Here is an 18,175-nt window from a genome sequence, read left to right as displayed (position 1 = left end):
GGAGCCAGTTAATTGGTAACCCAGACCAGGCTCTTGCTGGAACGCGGGCGGTCGCTTCCTGACCCCACACCCCCCCGGGCCTGCACCTCCTTTCATGCCCGAGGCAGACGGCCACCCCCTTGAGAGCCGCGTGCAGTGAGGACTTCCTGTTCCCTGTCGGGGATGCACCAGGACACCCCAGACTGGGGCGCATTGAGTTGTTTTATCAAAAGCATTGACTTTCTCATCAACCTTTTGATTCTGAGACAGTTGTAGACTCACTCATGGCCATGAGGAACATCCTGAGCCTGAACCCACGTATCCTCTCCCCATGTCCCCCGGTGGTGGCCTTTCACACACATCTTGTCCATGTCACAGCTGCGGTGTTGATGTGGACAGGTCAGTTTGACACATGTCCATCACGGGGAGGATCCCCCGTCCCCTTATGGCCACACCCACGCCTCCTGCACCTCTGCCCACCTGCCATCAGTTTCTGTTGCTGCCATTTCGTCATGTCTGGAATGTCAGAGAAGCAGAGTCCCCAGTGTGTGACCTTGGGTGGGCCTGCTTCTCTTGGTGTCCTCCAGGGACCTGTCCGGGGTGCCGAGCCCCAGCTGTGCAGGTGCGCTGTGTGTCACCACGCACAGAAGAGCGGCAAGGCCGTGTCCTCGTGCTCACGTGGGATGAGCGTCCAGGGAGGGGTCTGTGTGGTGTGATGCGCTGTGTTCATTTCTAAGCGACATTTGTTTCTCAGACGTTGAGTGTAAACCTTCTGGCTGGTGGCATATGTCCCTCTTCTGGGGATGTCCATGCACACTGCAGGAGCTCCACTCAGTCCTGCATCCCCAGGCTCCTGTGGTGGCCACACCCGGCCCAGGCCCCCGCCAACACCCATTACCTGCAGGGACACAGCTTAGGGGGAAGGGTGGGGGGGCCTGTGTTCCAGAGGGGCTCCTGGTGGGGCAGGAGGCAGGGGCAGGGGCAGGGGTGGGAGAGGCTTCTTCTTTTCCTCCCAGTACCCACTGGCACCCTCTGGCAGCAGGTGGACAGCAAGAGACCCTTGGCCACAGGGAGGGTTGGACTCAGCCAGGCCAGGGGATGTGTGCATGTCCCCTTCGCGTGGGGTCCTCCTTCGGTGGGTTGGAGCATGATGGACTGATGAGTGGACTCAGCCTGGGCCACCCAGGGGGCCTCCTGTACCTGTTGACGCCCAGGGGATGCTTCTAGGACAGCCTGGGGGCCTGGATGTGAAATTCCGACTTCCCAGGATGCTGGTCTTACACAGGCCCAAACACATGGGTCCCAGACGCGGGGGCCCTGGTGGACACAACTCCAGTGATTCTTTCTTGGGTGAGACAGGAATGTGACAAATGGAGGGCAGAGTTGCAGCCCCCAGACCAGACGACCTGACCTCACCAGAGCACACAGCCCAAGCCCAAGGCCCACCCACCGCCTGCTTGTTGTGGGGCCTCAGGCCACACCCAGGGCTCCTTGGACATAGCAACCTCATGTCACGACTTCTGCAGAGGGAACCCCCCTTCCCCCGACCAGAGCAACAGTCCCACACTGCCCTGAGCGACCAGGGCCCTGCTGTTCACGCGTCCCTCTGCATTTAGACAACATTTAGGCCAAGCCTATGAAACAGTGATTTATTTAGACAAGTACACATTACACCCACAAATACAGCAGGCTTGTGAAACAGGTGCTCATGGGGGGACAGAGGGACTGACTGAGCCCCCGGGTCACACACCTCAGGCTCCTCTACACGTGACTGGGAGGGCAACGTGTCCACAGGGTGCCAGTCCTGTTCTGTCTGTGGGGGTGCTTTGGGGAGAGGAGGGCAGAGGCTGTAGTGATGCAGATAGGGGCTCCCGGGCAGGCACACGCCATCATGGCCCTGTGGGGTGCTGGGAGCTCCCTGAGGTCTCTGCAGATCACATCACCACAGGATGGAAGGCAGTGGGATGGGGACAGGGCACTGCGGCATCCAAGTAGGGGGGACATTGCTCCAAGACCCACCCTCCACTCAGGTCCTCACCCTTGCCGAGGGGATTCTCAGAAAGTCCAGCTTAACTTAAACTTCCAGATTTTTCCATGGAGAGTGAAGGTGAGGTCATTAAAAAAACCACCCCATGTGCCAAGTGACTTTGGCCGAGATCAGCTGTCAAATCCCAGAAAACAGGCCTTCCCATGATGGGGAGGGAAGAGCCGGTGCCAGCCTTCACTGAGGGGCGCCGAGCTGATGGGCTTCCCTGGCCCTGCTGCGCTGGGGACACGTGGCCTGTCCTCCGTGGTGGCTGTGGCCGAGTTACCCTATAACCCATCTTTTCCAGCACCTGGCTAAAAATTCATGCAGTGAATGCCCTGGTGAGAAAACCTGGGTCTGAGTGCTCCCCTACGTGCGCAGCTGGGTGCAATGATTAACTGGCCGGCCTCACTGAGCCAGCGTCCTGCCAAGGCCCGGAGCCCTTCCCCGACGGGCAGGCGGGCGGACCCCGGAGGGACCCCGCCAACTGTTCCGGAGCTCACAGCCCTGGGGCTTGAGAAGGGCAGTCCTCATGGTGGGGCGCCCGTGCCCCGCTTTCCCGTGAGCTACCTGGTCAAGGGTCCATAGCAAGGGGGAGGGGAAGCAGCAAAGAGCCTGGTTCTGAGGGGCCAATGGAGCATCAGGCTCCCGTCTCCTATGGGGCGAGCACCTAGGGCGCGGCCTCCCCAGGCACTGCAGCCTCGAGCGCATGCTTGGAGCGTGTGTGGGTGCGCAGGACCCAAGCAGGGTTGGCCCTGGATGGCAGCACCTGCCCCACCACATTCGTGACCAGGGCCAGTGAGCGGGCACCAGGCCCTGTGTGGCAGGCATGTGTGCACATGTACAGGTGTGCACACATGGACGCATGGCTGTGTATGCACATATACACACATGTATGCACGCACATGCCCAGCACATGTATACAACACACACACATATCATAGCCATGCCCACCATGTACTCGTGCACATATATACACATACTGAGACATGACACACACACTTGTGCACATGCACACACACATATATGCTCACATGTTCACACACATACACCCACGCACATATGTATGCACACATGTACACACACGTGCACATAACACATGCATACGCACCCACACATGTATAGACACACATGTATGCATGCACTTACACAATATATACACCCGTGTGCACATGTGCACACACCCTCACAGACCCTCCCCGACACCAACAGCTGCATCTGCTGGGCCTGCTGCTCAGTACTTCAGGTCCCCGTTGATGGAGGCCGTGGACGGCCCGCTGACCAGCCCCTGGTGGTCCCCTGACCCCTGGCAGCGGTTCCTGATGAGCTTGTAGATGGCAAAGCCGGGGATGACCAGGCAGGGCACCCCAGCCACGATGACCACCACGGCGTATACCCAGCCCGGGTACGGGACCTTCTGGGATTTGGGAAATTCCTCCTGGGGAGAGGGCAGTGGTGGGAGGCCGTGTGTCCAGCCAGCAGGGTCTCGCTGGGGCAGACGCCCCTCCCCCATGGGTCACCTCTTGGCCCCCCAGGGCACAGGACCCCCGCTGCCCCTTCTCTGCAGCTCCTCCCCCACAGCCCATCACCCCAGCCCACAGCCCCACAACTCACATAGGAGGGGTCCCAGATGCTGTATATCAGCTCCTCTTTGACCTTGACCACGAAGAAGAACAGGAAGATGACCAGCATGAGCAGCGGGCTGACCACTCTCCACATGACTTGCCAGAAGATGTTGGGCTTGTGGCCAATCATAAACTCGATGTCTCTGTTGAACCTGGACACAGTGGGAAGGAAGCCATCACCGGGGGACAGCGACAGGCCTGTGGTCCCGTCGAGGCAGGGTGTCCGGCCTGTCCAGCCCAGACACACCATCTGCAGTGCCACAGCCTCTACAAGAACCCCGTTGGTGCACCAGCAGCCACCTCTGGGGGTCTGCGGGCCCTCTGCTGCCCCGAGGGGCCACTGCCCAGGGCTCCAGCCCATAAACTTGCCACATGGGGTTCTGGGCGGGCATCACGCAGAGCTGGGGTCAGTGCTCCTGGGGACGGAGGGCCCTGACCCTGGACAGCTCCATCATCTCCTGCCCGTTCGGGCTGGACTGTCTCCTGCACCACAGTCCACTGTCTGTAGAAGTTGGCATGGAGCATGCAGACCATGGCCATGAGCTGCCCAGGACCACAGAGAACCCAGAGGACACTTGTGGGAAGGTACTGACACCCAGGCCTTGTCCGCAGGCTGGACCCAGCAGGGCCAGAGAGGGCCATGTTGTGCCCTATGCCCAGGACTTGTCCTCCTTGTAGCACGTGGCATGATATCCCCACCAGCATCTGGCTTCAAACTGTCCCGGGGTGGTCACAGATGGCCGAGCCCTCACTGGGACAGTCACAAGCCCGTGTCAGAACTGGTGGCTTGGTGCACAGCAACCGTCTTTCTCCATGTTGCTGGCGTGGTGACAGCTGGTCTGCAAGGGCTCCTTGCTCCCACCGCCCCCAGCTTGCAGTGTGCTGCAGAGACCTGCACTCATGCAGGGAGCTCTTGCGGGTCCGGAGGAGGCATCCCAAGTCAGCGCTCCTCCAAGGGCTGGTGCGTGTTTCACGGTGACAGACGCAGGCAGGCGGTGTCTGAGGCCCTGGGAGCCCAGCTCCTAGCAAGAGCCCAGGGGCCAGGTTTCACGCCCACATGGTGCAGCTTTGCTTCTGACACTTGGGTTATGAATGTTCTAAATCACCTGGTCAGACCCAAGGGTCTGTGTTTTCCTTTGTGGTTGCTGTTTCCTCTCCTCCCACCCCCAGATTGCATAGCCTGCAAGTGCTCATCTCTGCAGGGTCTGGAAGCTTCTGGAAGCTGGGGGGAGCACCGTGTGGATTGCTCTGGCATCTGGTGGGCATCTGTCCGTGGCACGTCTGCTCCGCCCTCAGCCACGTTCAGCCCTGCACCACGGACCACGGTGCACCTGCCTCGCCCTGCCCCACTCACCCTGGCGGGAACCTCCTGTCACCATGGCCTCCCTCCTACCTGTCAATGCCGTACACGTAGACGACTGCAAACATCTCGCAGAAGGCGATGATGAGCAGGGGGATGGAGCCGGCGTAGCTGTCCAGCAGGGACAGCCAGTACTGGCCAGAGTTCAGCGTGAAGATGAAGGCGATTAGGTAGGTCCCCAGGCAGATGAGGCCTGCGGGTCAGAGAACACGGCCGCTGCCCAGCCAGGCCCTGCGTCCCCACCGTAGCCACACCCGGAGGCGGTCCTCGCGGCCCTGGCCCCACACACCTGTGAGCAGCTCTTTGGGCCACTTTTTAGGGATGATCTTGAGGTCCTGCAGGGGCACGACCACGCCCTCCATGTTCCCAAACATGGATGACAGGCCGAGGCAGAAGAGCATGATGAAGAAGAGAACGGACCACAGCGGGGACACGGGCATCCTGGTGATGGCCTCTGTGAAGACGATGAAGGCCAGCCCCGTGCCCTCCACACCCTGCAGGGTTGGAGGCAGGTGCGTCACAAGGGCACACGTCCCCGAGGGCCTGCTCCTTCCCCACCCCTCACTGGCGCCACCCCCTCCCCCTGCCGAACCCCCACCCTGCAAGGACAGCGCCGAGCTGAGCCATTTGAGGAAATAACCAGAATTCTCTGTTAGGCTCGACTGTAGTTTTAAAAGCTGAACTGGTTTGACAGCCAGGAAGTGGATCTCACTGTTCGGGGACAGTCGGAGCCCCAAGCTGCCCAGACAGACATGCAACAGACAGGGACATCGTCTGCTCGCTGACGGCTGGGCTCGGAGCTCAGGGTGACCCCAGTGAGACCTGAGCCAGGGCCCAGAGTGGATGCCCTGGTCCTGAGCCCAGTGGGCCCGCCGGAGCGGCCGCGGGGGGATGTGTGCTCCCACGGGCTGGCAGCTACAGAGGCACCAGGTCAGCAGGGTCGGCGAGGCCTCTGCTGTAGCCCCTCCCTTCCACTGTTCCCGCCACTGGGCTGAGGGGCTAAGTCAGGGCCCCCAGGCCCAGCGCTCCCTGTGGGGCATCAACCCCAGTCCCGGGGACCCGCTCAGAAGTCAGGGATCCCAAAGCAACGTCACAGCATTTACAGGAGTTTGCGGGGAGATGGGCTCTGCCTTCTGCACACAAACGCTTCCCGGGGGGGCAGTGAGAGAGCAAGGAACTTAAGAGGAGGCTGTCGTGAACGGCATCAGTGCATCGGCGCATCCACACAGAGGAGCTGCACACGCCCATGTGGACGGAGGAGGAGCGAGAGGGGCACCTTGTGGTGACCAGGCGGGGCCGGCCAACCCAGGGACACAAACTCTCCATTTGCTGGTGCCAGAAGCACCTGCCTGGTGGCCTGGGACATGCCCTGCGTGCCTGACCCTCCGTTAGCTCGCTTCCAGAAGAGCAGGAATTCAGAGTCTGTGTTACCCTGGGGCCACCCTGCCCCTTGTCCTGCGCTGCACCATGGGGGACAGACTGGGCAAGGGGACCCTCTGGTGCCCCTGCTCTGCTGGTGGGGCTCACTCTCTGCACACCTCACTCCTGCGGGGCCAGGTACCACGTGTCCCTGGGCCACCGTGCCAGGCCCTGAAAATGTGCAACTTGTCCTCCCCAAATATTGTATGGCTCCAAATAAGAAAAGTGCAAGATGAACATTAGTAGATGTTGGCCGTAAATCTTAACAGTAGGCAACATCTCTGATCGTGACACTTGGCATTCAGAAATGTTCGTGCATCAGAGGACGATTTGCAGCTACAAGGTGACCTGCGCCATGGCAGCTGAGAAATGTCTGCCAGCCTGACATAATGCGTGCCAGCATGGCGACACGAGGTTGAGGGCATGGCTCTGATGACTTGGGGGAGTCACAGCAAACATGGACGTGGGGGTGTTTGCATGCGTTTGACACGAGGCTCTGCAGCGCCTGGAACCCCCAGTGGGCACAGAGGGGCCAGGCCCATCAGAACTCAGCTTGCAGGGAAGCTTGGCGCCCACCCAGTGGAGTCCTTCACCCCTCCCCCCGCCTACTCCTGAATCACAAGAGCGCCACCCAAAGGACCGACCTCTGAGAGGAACGTGTTAATGTCGCAGGTCTGGAAGCTCAGCTTTGCAAAGGCCTCGGGGTAGGTGTTGTTGTACCAACGCTGCACCTCTGCGAAGTTCTCCTGTGTCACGTTGCCCTCAGGCAGGTCAAACCCATTGATGAGCGTCAGGATGTTCCTGGGGAGACAGGGGGGCTGGCTGCAGGCCTGGTGGACTCGCCGGAGGTGACATGCAAGCTCCCAAGGCAGGCAGGCTACCTACGTGCTGAAACAGTCGTCGAAGCGCTCGGTGGCACGGAAGCCGATGATGGAGTAGACCACGGTGGCCGCGTACACTGACGTGAAGCCGTTGATGATGGACACGATCAACGAGTCCATCTCACAGTTATTGCTGCCGCGAGAGTGGCATCCAGTCACCGCTGGCCAGGGCCGCCCACCGGGCCCAAGTCAGCACCCCGCGAGGCCAGGCACGGGGCACCCCCGCGAGGCCGGGCACGGGGCTCCAGCGGCTCAGCCAGGAGGTCACAGCCATGGGGGATGCAGCAGGCCCAAGGCCCGCCCTGCTCTGCCCTTCCCGTCACTTCCCCAGGCCCCTGCTGTGCTGGCCCTGGAGACCCTGAGTCCAGCCCCTGCTCCCCCTGGCATGAGGCTTCGAGGAGGCAGGCCAAGTCAGGACCCCCCATCTCCACCTGGACCTCCACCTCCACACACCCAGCCACCCTGCCTGCTGAGGCCAATATCCCCTTTCCCGATGCTTCCGGTGGCTGGCATGAGAAAGTGGGAGGACAACAGGTGTTGGCAGGGGTGTGGAGGGAATGGGCCTGCTGCAGGGCTGGGGGGACATGAAATGGGGTGCTTCTGTGGAAAGTGCCTCCTCAAGCCCCTAATCCCATAGCAGCCCCGCCCCGTGCACCCGGGCGCAGGGAAGGCAGGTCCACACCAGAGCTCGGACACTAATGTTCATGGCGGCGTGTGCGCAGAATGTGGAAACAGCTCACATGTCTGTCATGGAAGGACGCAGTGCGGCCCGTCCACACCCAGATATTGCTCGGCCCGACACAAGCTGTGGCAGGGTGGGGGCGAGGGCTCCCGTGGGACGGCCGTGCGGTCTGGGCCCAGAGCTGGCGCCGGTCCCCCGGGCAGGCAGCAGCAGCACCAGCTGGCGTGCACTCAGCAGGCGAGTGGCCACAGGTGGAAGCACCTGCCTCCAGGTCCATCCTCGGCTGCCTCCCGTCCCCCCACCCCCGGCACCACGGCCAGAGGATGAGCCCCCACCTGGCCCTGCACCCTCCATGTCTGCTCACACGGCTCATTTGTCTCTCTGCTGGACCACGGGTCCCAGCAAGACAGTCCTGGTGCATTGGGTGGGAAACGAGGAGGCACCCCCTTAACGCTTGTGGAGATGAAATGCCGCCAACTCTATGCGCGGAGGCCCTGGCCCCTTCCATGTGGGTGTCGGTTGGGGGGTGCCGACAGGGCCGGTACTTCTGGGGTCCTGGGTGCCGGGGTGCCATGGGGGGTGGGTGGGGTGGGGGGTGAGTAGCAGGGCTCACTCTCGCTGGGGTGGAGGTGCCCGGGACAGGCCAGGTTGTAAATGGGTCTCCCTGGGGGTGGGAGGCTCGTGAAAGCCCCCCCGAAGCATCACCCCGCCTCTTTGCGCCCATCAGCAGGGCCACCCATCATCCATCCACCCCTCGCGGTAGGGAGGCTGAGGCACGTGGCCCCACACTCACTGCACGGAGTTGTAGCTGGAGAAGGAGATGAGGCCCCCGAAGGCCAGTGAGAAGGAGTAGAAGACCTGGGCCCCCGCGTCCAGCCAGGTGACCGGGTTGGCCAGCTCTGTGACCTGCAGCCAGACAGAGACCTCAGCAGCGCTCTCTAGGACGGGGGTAGGGTGGGGTGGGGTGGGGACACACAGCCCGGTGACGGCCGCTGACGCATGTCCTGGTGATGGCCACCCTCTGTGCACATGGCCATAGTCCAGCCAGCAGGTCGGGTGCACAGACTCCCAGGGGCCCAGGGTTGGCCGTCCCCTACCTGGCCTCTCCTGTGCCCTCCCACCCCGGGGCAACCTCGGGAGACTCACGTTGGGCGTGAAGAGGAACACGATGCCATTGGTGGCTCCCTTCAGCGTCAGGCCCCGGATGAGGAAGATGGTTAGGACGATGTAGGGCAGCGTTGAGGTGATGTACACGGCCTGTGGACACAGCAGGTGTGGGACCAAGGGCAGGCGGGGTCGTGCCCCTCACAGCTGGCTGAGGGCCCGGCGGCCCAGGTACTGCCACCCCCGCCAGCACCTTCCCAGTGGTCTCAATGCCGCGAATGGTGCACACGTAGAGGACGCTCCAGGCACAGGTGAGACAGAGCAGGATCCACCACTGTATAGAGCCGGAGTCGCTGATGGAGGTGGAGATGTTGAGGGTCTCCCGGTACCAGAAGTAGTCCACGGAGGAGCTGCGGGCACACTCGTCCACATAGCCTGCAGGTGGGCATCCGCACACGTCAGATTGGGTCGCACAGTGTGAGCAAGGTGGGGGAACGAGAGCCCGGGGCCCAAGCCACAGGACACACGGGCTGTGCTTTTGACACGTCGACAACAGGGATGTGGTGCATGTACATGGGTGTGCACACACATGCTCGTGCACAGCTGCACCGGTGCACACACACATGCACATAAGCATGCCCACGCATGGTGCACATGCACATGGATATGAGTGTACCTGCACACAAACATGACTCAAGTGCACGTGTGCACTCACGTGCACATGCATACCCACACACCTGTGTACAGGTGGGGCATGCACCGCAGGCCTCGACTGCCTGCCTTCTTCCTCTTGCCCCTGCCACAGTTCTCACAAGGGACCCCAGACTTAGCAGGGGCCCACTCCCACCCCCAGGAATGGTGTTCAACCTCCCGTGTCCTCCTCATGTGGGCCCCGGGGCCCTGGGGGCCCTTCCAGGCAGCCTGACACCCTGCCAAGGGGAAGCAATCTAGTCCTGACAGGCCCCCATGCCGTCCTCAGAGAGGGGGTGGTGCCCGGAATGGTCCCCAAGGGCAGAGGGTTCTGTCCCCTGCTGACCCCGAGGGGCCCATGTGGCCGGCCCTGACCCGGCATGTCTGGGGGGATCCTGCAGCAAACCACACTGGCCACTCTGCTGTTGGACCGTCACCACGTCCACACCCTGATGCCCAGCCAAGCAGAGGGTGAGGAAGGCAAGGGGTGGGCGGGGAGCAAGATGCTGCCCCAGAGGGTCAGGAGCAGCTCCCCAGAAGCCCTGCACAGGACCTGGAGGCCCAGCGGGTGGGGCCCCCTCCCCTTCCCCTCCCTCTCCGTCCGTCAGTAGCACCGGGCGGCCACCGTCCTGGGAGGGAAGCCAGCATCTCTAAGGGCTTTCCGCCCTCACTGTGACTGCTTTTAATGCCCTGTTGTCTTATCTGTGCTGTTTTCTCCAAACCCGAGCTACCATCATCCGGAATTTGGAAAATCAGAGGGCAGCTATTTGTGGACAGTCAGCCTGCACAGCCCGTGTGGATCCCTAGCCCCCCCGGCCCCCGGCCACGCCAAGGCCTCACCTGTCCGGTTGGCATTGAGCGGGCACTCACTCCAGGGCAGAGGGTCCTCAAAGGAGTTGAAGAAATACCACATGACCCAGGCGATGATGGTGTTGTAGTAGAGGCCCACCATGAAGGACACAAACATGGAGGCGATGCCTGGGGGAGCCAGACCGTCACTGCTCAGGAGTGGGGGACACTGCTGAGGCGAGGGGTCAGCTCTGGGGTGAGGGGGTCAGTGCTGGGGAGGGGTCAACACTGGGAAGGAACCTCAGTGGTCAGTGCCCCTCCCGGTCTGTCTGGAGCAGGGGTCCTGCTCTCCCGGTGTGTCTATGCCCTCCCATCCACCGGGCACCTGGGACTCAGGACCGCCTCTGCTGCCCTGCAGGTCCCTGGTGGCTGGCAGTGACCGGGCCCGGACCAGCGGCCGATGGTCCCTGAGATCCTAAGAAAGGGCTCGCACAGGCCTGGGGGGTAGAGCCCTGGGCCCCACCCCTGGCTGAACTCAGGGGGTTCAGAGAGAACAGAGAAGGAAGAAGGGGGCACTTGTGGGCTGCTCTGGCAACCCTGGCAACCCAGGCTCCCGCCAGGTTAGGACACGCACCTACACCCTTCAGGGCCGGGTGGATGGAGCTCCAGACGCCCACGCTCCCCTTCCGCAGCCTCTGCCCGATGGCGAACTCCAGGTGCAGCAGGGGGATGCCCTCCACGACCAGCAGGATGAGGAATGGAATCATAAAGGCCCCTGGGTGGGAAGACGGCAGTTGTGTGGACAGGGGACAGCACCCGGGAGGGCAAAGGCCACCTCTGGGGACACAGGTGTTTGTCGAAACACTCGCAGAATGGTGACACCAGCTGTGCTGACCTCACCACAGAGGAGGCCAGCGCCCTGATGGCTACAGGCACCATTTCACATGGAGCTACCTTGCACCGCGCCCCGACGGTGGCATCCGTGTGTCGTGCACAGCAGCTCTTGGGAATTAGCGGAGGTGTCCCTGTGCTGGGCGGAGTACAGGGGGCAGGACCGCCTCCATTCGGAGGTCTGGAAGGGTCATAGGGGAGGGGTCACGGGAGCCCGGGGTCCAGAGGCCGTCCAGCTCGTGCACCAGGGGCTGTCCACCTGAGCCTTGGGAAGCCAGCCAGGACGCACTGAGAAGGACCTCTCATGGCCCTGGCCAGGGGCCGTGAGCACACGACAGGATGCGGGGACCACTCCCGGGGGCCGTGGGACAGGCTTCACCATCAGCGCGGGGTCACCAGGACCCTGGTGGTATCACGGGCCCTCCTGGCTTCAGGGCCACCAAGAAACCAATGAGGCTCTCCGGGCGTGGCCGTGCACCACAGTGCCGAGCGTGACCCCGCAGAGGTTCCAGGAGGCTGGGAGCGCGGGGCCAGGATGCAGCCCTGCTGCTGAGACCTGACATGCTTACTGCCTCGGGACAGACCGGTGGATCTGGGTGCTCATGTGCTGGCCGTGGGCGCTGGCTCCCTGGACCCCCGTGGGCCGAGACCACTGACCTGGGATGCTTTCTCGCCGGGCGCCCCTCGGGCCCTGCTGATGGGGGTGAGGGCCAGCGGTGAGCCTGCGGGGTGCCGGTCCCTGCCCTTCTGCCCACTGCTCCTCACCCTGCTGGGCCAGGGGTCTGCCCACGAGGGCCACACAGGGCAGCCCAGCCTACTCTGAACCCCATCCCCTGCCCCTGGGCCCTTTCTCCCCCTGTTCTCCCAGCCCCTGGCCCGGAGCCACACCGTCTCCTCCTCCTTCACTTCCACCCCGTCCCTCCCACGCCCACACCTCCACGAGCGACCATCATGTCCGTGTGTGCCGCTCTCCGGATCAGGGGGGCTCAGACCCTGGTCTAGAGGTCGGGGTGGGGATCAGGAGGGGGCATTGCAGGTGCAGGTGTGTGCGTGTGTCCAGGCACAGGGGTCTGAGCGTCTGTGTGTACCTGTGCATGGGTGCGTGTGCCTGTACGGGTATGTCTGTGCGAGCATCCCTGGGTGTGTGACTATGTGTGTGTGTGTATGAGCGTGAGAACAAAAGCCCTCTCTTTTCCGTCCCTCCATGTGTCCGCCTGCCTTTCTGTCTGTGGGGTTTTCCAGGGATAGGCTCTGGAGGCTGGGGTCAGTGTTCAGGAATGCACAGGGTGTGGTGTGAGGGGGTGTGAAGCTGGAGTGACCGTGACAGGAGAGCAAGCTCGGGTACCAGGGAAGGAAGAGCCACCAGCCAGAGTCCCTGGGGGTGGGGGTGCAGCCCGGGCCCCTCCATCCCACCAGCACCTGCTCACTGAGTCGCCGTGTCAGCGAGGAATGTGGAAGTGAGAAAAGACTTGCCTCCCTAATCTCCTTCAGGGCTGGATTTGAAAACTTTTGAGCAAAACCACCAAGAAAACAAGTCCATTCTGGCACAGAGTTTGCAAACATCCTTCAATTGCATCCCCTTTCCTCATGATACCAGGCTCCGTCTCCAGCAGGAGACTCCTATTCAAGCTCTGAAACCCCACCTGGGCAGCCCCTCTTCGGGGAAGCGTCTGCACTGCCTGTGCTCCTGGCACCCTGGCTCACATGAGCTCCTCCGCGCCACCAGGCCAGCGGGTCCCTGTGCGTCAGGCTCAGCCTCAGGGAGCAGGGGAGCCATGAGGGCCACACAGGAACCAGGACAACCCCCAGAGTGAGTCCCAGCCGTGGGGGCGGGTGGGTCCACCCAAGCCAACGGGACCTCGGCCCCTTGTCCTTCCCAGGGAGGAGCGTGTTCTCAAGCAACACCAAGTGCTCTTTGCAGATCAAGGCCCAGGAAGGCCCGGCTTTCTTTCTAAAACCCAGAGACTCCCTCCCACGGGTAGAGGTGCAGGAAGCGGGGAAGGAGGAAGGAGCGTGGCCAGCAGGTACCGTGGTGCCTGGATGTGGTTCCAAAGGTCCCAGGAGACGGGCCTCCCGCGACTGCCCAGGCGCCGGCACCGGTGCACACATATGCGGAGGCAGAAGGGGGGCGGGAGGGGAGGACGGCGCCCGCGGGAGACAGGCCCAGAGGCACGCGGCGGTCCTGTTCTCTCTGAGGAGCTGGGAAGCAGGGCAGGGGTGCGCAGGCCTTCTGCCCGCAAAGCGGGTTCCCGGCCAGACAAGTATCCGCGAGGCTCCGCAGACTCCCGGGAGCCCTAACTGTGTTAATAGGGGGTGGGCGTATCACAAAGCCTCGGTGGGCTGCGAGGGCAGGTTGGGTTTTGGGTTGCTGGATCCGGAACTGGTCCCTGGGCTTGCATGCGGGACAAGGAGCACACGTGCTGTGGGGCCGGCCTCCAGGGGCACATGCCACCTTCCCCAGATGCCCGCTGCTGGGCCTGGTCCCTCCACAGCCCCTTTCCTCAGTTCCCTAAAAGCAGGTGAGGACGACTGCCCACCCCCCACCCCAGGGCCTTCCCACCTCCTGCCTGCCGTCCAGACCAGACAGGACAGTGGTGAGACACCCAAGCCAAGGAGAAGTCACCCAGATGCTGCAGAGCCATCTTGTATATGGACAAACTGCCCCCGCTGGGCCTGGGCCACCCACTGTCCTCCCTTCAAGTTGCTTCTCTGGTCTGAGGGGTCCCAGTCCGCACACGGAGGGCCCCCACTGTACCGGCAGGGGTGGCCAGAGGAGACGCCCAGGGGCAGGGACGGCTTGTCCGGGGTCTGGAGGTCATGACCCCAGGAGTGGAGCCACCTGGGACCCATGCTCCTGAGGGCCCTCCTTGTCAGGGGCCTGCACCCTCGACCCACACCCAGGCCCCTTTGAGGCCTGGAAGGCTCTGCCCACATGACCCTTGCCACCTCTTCCCCAACCCTGGGGAATACCCAGCCCATAGGCACACCCCTGTCAGCAGGGGAGACAGGGATCCCACACACAGGCCTGTGCAGTAGCAAGGATGGGGCCTTGGGGGCGGGGGTGGGGTGGGGTGCCTGGAGCTCATTGCCCATTGGCTGTTGTACTTAAGGCTGCAAGTGTGTAGATCTGTGGCAGGCCAGCCACCCGGAGCCTGCCCTCTGCAAGGGGGTGGGGAACCAGACATGGCCCCAGGGAGCCAGTGCGGAGCCACCATGGCCAAGGCATGGAAGGACAGAGTTATCTGAGCTCACAGGGAAGAACCTCCCAAAGCGAAGTGGCCGGGAGATGCGCCCAGAAAGCCTGTGGCCAGGTGGTGGGAGTTTGGGAGAGGGATGGGGCAAATCCTAATGCCAGCTTGGGGTCCTCTGGTTCACCTGTCCCCGCCCATCATCCCCTGCCTAGGACCACACCCTAGGTTTCCTCCCAAATCAGAAGGACCTCCTGCAGTCCCTTCCCTATTCCCACCCTATTCCCACTGCCATCCCCTCCCCTCCCCTCCCATTCCTCCCAGGAACTCTCAGGCTCTGCTGACAGGGTGGAGCCTCCCAGCAGAGACGCAGCTCCCGGGGGCACTCGAGGACAGTCCCATCAGTCCACAGTGTCTGGGGGCAAGGTTCCCCCACTGCCCCTTGGATTCGTAGCGAGTGTGGCTGCACCTGAAAGCCCCCATTCCTCACGGTGAGTTCTGTGAGGGGCCCCATGGCCTCTGGTCTAGGGTTTACCTGGCCAACTGCCCTGGTCAGTAGCACTGAAGACTTTAAAGTCCCTCTCAGCATGGTCCTGAGCAATCCTGGGGGCTCCACTGGTGCCTCCTGCCCTCCGCTCAGGGGACCAGCATCTGCTCTCCACCCACCAAGTGGGTCCATCCCTAGTGGCCCCTGGGGCCATGCAGAGCATCAGGATGCCAGCACAGGGGTGCAGCTGGCCCCTAGCCCAGCCAGCAGGCTTTGCCCACCCCTGGGGTGGGGAGCAGGTCTTCCCTGGGCGGAGCTCCCATTTGGAACTGAGCAGGGGTAGAGGGGGCAGGGAGAGGCTGGGACCCCTGGGGCTACAGAAGGAAGGGGCGGCTGAGGGCAGACTCATGGACATCAGGGGCTCCAGTGCTGGGGACCCTCCTCCACCCCACGCCCCCCAGCTTCCAGGAACGCAGGTGGGACCAGGGGCTTGCAAGGCCCTGCTTCCCAGACTGGGGAGATCAAGCCCTGGGAAATTCAGGACTGGCGAGGTTGACCCAGAAACAAGCATTTCTGCTTTTCCTGAGGACACTTTTATACCACGAAGCCCAGGTGAGGCTGTAGGTCCCTCGGACTCAGGAGAATGAGCCCTTGTCACTCACATCCCTGGAGTGCCTGCCCCTCTGCAGAGCCCACCCTGCTCCAGGCAGCCGCACCCCTCCCTCCCGGGGACACGTGGGGGCTCTATCCCCGTAGCCCATGGGCACTGGGAGGGTGAGTGGAGGGACAAGGCCACTGGGCAGAGACCCAGCAGCACTGGGGGACCTGCAGACGGGGACGGGGGCTCGACCTGTGGAAGAGGGGAGACCCTTGGGTTGGGGGTGAGGCCCTTGGAGGCCTCTGGAGGGGGCAGGGTGGGCTGAGGCCAGGGCGCCCTTCTGTGGGTCACCCGCTGCTACGCAGCCCCTTCCTCTGACCACCCAGGAATGCGGTGCCCGCCTCTGGGCTTAGGACCTGGCTGAAGCACAGGAAGGGCCTCGTGGTGGACCTGAGGAGGGCTGGGCTCATGGTCTCTGCCACGGCTCCATCCAGAGGAGTGGCCGGCTCTTCTCGGACCCCCACCCCCGAGCGGGGCTCCCCAACGCTTGGACACTTGGATGCGGGTGTCAGGGCAGCACACATCTGTCCCCACATGCCACAAGCAGGAGCAGCACCGTGTAGGGGCCTGAACCACATCCAGCCCTGCCCCCAGTGCAGACATGGAGGCTTGGGGTGCTCCAAGGGAAGGCACCAACACGTGCACCAGCGGTGATGGGACCCTGGGGGGGGGGGGGTCTTGCGCACCCAAGCCCCAGCCTGCCTTCCACGCCGCGGCCTACCTCCACCATGGCTCTGGCACAGGTAGGGGAAGCGCCACACGTTGCCCAGGCCCACGCAGAAGCCCACGCAGGTGAGCATGTACTGAGCCTTGTTGTCCCACTTGGGCCGGGAGCTGGCCTCTTCCTTCTCAATGTTTTCTAGCTGGTCCAGGGATGGGATCCGGTCCTCCAGGCCGGGATTGGGCAGCACGAGCCTCACCATGGTGGTCGCCAGGCAGGTCCCTCACAGCAGAGGCAGGCCAGGAACCAGAGGGTGAGTGGCCACGGGCCCAGAGCCCCAGCACTTTATAGGGAACCTTTGGCACCTTGCCCCAGGCACCTGGCGTCAGCAGATCTGGAGGCGAGTCCGCCCCAACTGTTAATGCCTTATCTGCAGAGGCGCCGCAGACCCTCAGAGGCTGCTCCGCAGGCGCTGGCCAGCCCCTCCCGCTGAGCAAACGCCATGTCGGCCAGCTCCCACCCCCGAGGGTGCTCCCAGGCCAGACCCCCGACCCCTGCTCTGATAGCCCTGCCCTGCTCTGCAGGACACTGCTCCTCCCTAGACCCTTGGATGCTCAGCTCACTGTCCCCCCTCCCAGCACATGGGGCCCAGGAGCAGCCCCGACCCCAGTCCCAGGTGGGGGCTGATAGCCCACTGCCCCCCTCACGCCAGCCCTGGAGCTGCCTGGATCCCGCCTGGCCCATGCTATAGGCTCTAAATAGCCCCCCAGAGCGGCTTGAGTCTCGTCAGAGCTCCTTCAGGTGTAGGGCCTCTAGGCTGGGCCCATGAGGCCCAGAATGGCCTCCAGGGCACCTGAGCCCATGGCTGTCCCCTGTTCCCAGAGGCATCGTCCGAGCTGGGTGGTGGGTCAGCAATGGGAATCAGGGTCCCTGCCCCCCAGGATGGAATGGTCAGGCAGGGGACACAGGGAAACCAACAGCACATGCAGAGAGCAAGGTTGCCCCACTTGCTGCCTTTGGGGCTGAGGAGGGTAGAGGGGCAGGACGGGACGGCAGTGGGGAGACTGGAAGAGAACCCCACCCGGGGTTCATGTCTGAGCAGACGGAAGGCAGAGCAGGGACTTTGGGGCAGTGTGTATGCAGGGAGGGGTCTATGTCTGTCCCTGCTCTGCACCCCTGCCCCGCAGTCCTGAGCCTGTCGGTCCTGTCCCCGCTGGCTGCCTTTCCTCTGGTCAGTGGCTGAGCCTCTGAGTCCCCGCCTGGGGACTTTCCCTGGGTGACGCCATTCGCCGCCTTCCTCTGGCCTTCAGGGTCAGCTGTGCACAGAGCCCTCCCCGATGGGCTGCTCGCTGATCTCCCTGCCCACCTGCCCTGCCCCCGGGACGGGCTCTGTCATTGTGACTGCTTATCTGTCTTCCTGGGGACCTGCGCTCTGGACAATAATGTCCCCAAGGCCGGCACGGTCTGTCCTGACCCCGACCCCACCCCATGAGATGAGAATGGTTCACACTGACATTCGCAGAACAATCCAGGGAGGGCGGGGAGGGTCACTCAGGAGCCGACCTTTGCTCCTAAGACAGGGGAGCTGGGGAAGGGTGGGGGCCGGAAGGGATAGATCCGGTTAGAATTTAGGGGTGTCTAGTTCCTGAGGTGAGGGCAGGGCAGGCCGGCAGCAGTCATGGCACAGAGATGGAGGGAGAGACAGGGAGAGATAGAGATAGAGACAGAGACCAAA

At 62.9% G+C, this 18,175-nt stretch overlaps 1 protein-coding gene across 1 annotated transcript; it reads right to left on the bottom strand.

Moving 5' to 3' along the window:
- Positions 1-1,614: 1,614 nt before the first annotated feature.
- SLC6A19 (solute carrier family 6 member 19) lies at positions 1,615-16,866 on the bottom strand. The gene is made up of 12 exons (XM_026019165.2): positions 16,501-16,866; positions 11,190-11,330; positions 10,607-10,744; positions 9,330-9,511; positions 9,119-9,229; positions 8,766-8,878; positions 7,295-7,423; positions 7,054-7,210; positions 5,280-5,484; positions 5,024-5,183; positions 3,620-3,782; positions 1,615-3,443 (listed from the first exon to the last, which is right to left on the bottom strand). The coding sequence occupies exons 1-12, from the start codon at positions 16,700-16,702 to the stop codon at positions 3,240-3,242; spliced, it is 1,905 nt and encodes a 634-aa protein (XP_025874950.1). The 5' UTR covers positions 16,703-16,866; the 3' UTR covers positions 1,615-3,239.
- Positions 16,867-18,175: the final 1,309 nt, after the last annotated feature.

This window comes from Vulpes vulpes, chromosome 3 (assembly GCF_048418805.1).
Source record: "Vulpes vulpes isolate BD-2025 chromosome 3, VulVul3, whole genome shotgun sequence".
NCBI classification, from domain to species: Eukaryota; Metazoa; Chordata; class Mammalia; order Carnivora; family Canidae; genus Vulpes; species Vulpes vulpes.
The sequence above is the reverse complement of the archived record's forward strand: the minus strand, read 5'-3'. Positions and strand labels throughout refer to the sequence as shown.

Excerpts from the sequence above, each read along its gene's own strand:
- SLC6A19 (XM_026019165.2), bottom strand. The coding sequence starts at position 16,702 with ATGGTGAGGCTCGTGCTGCCCAATCCCGGCCTGGAGGACCGGATCCCA. Across the intron at positions 10,745-11,189 it reads CCCGGCCCTGAAGGGTGTAG|GCATCGCCTCCATGTTTGTG; the intron begins GTGCGTGTCCTA and ends TGGCTCCCCCAG. Across the intron at positions 9,512-10,606 it reads GCTCAATGCCAACCGGACAG|GCTATGTGGACGAGTGTGCC; the intron begins GTGAGGCCTTGG and ends GCCCACCTGCAG.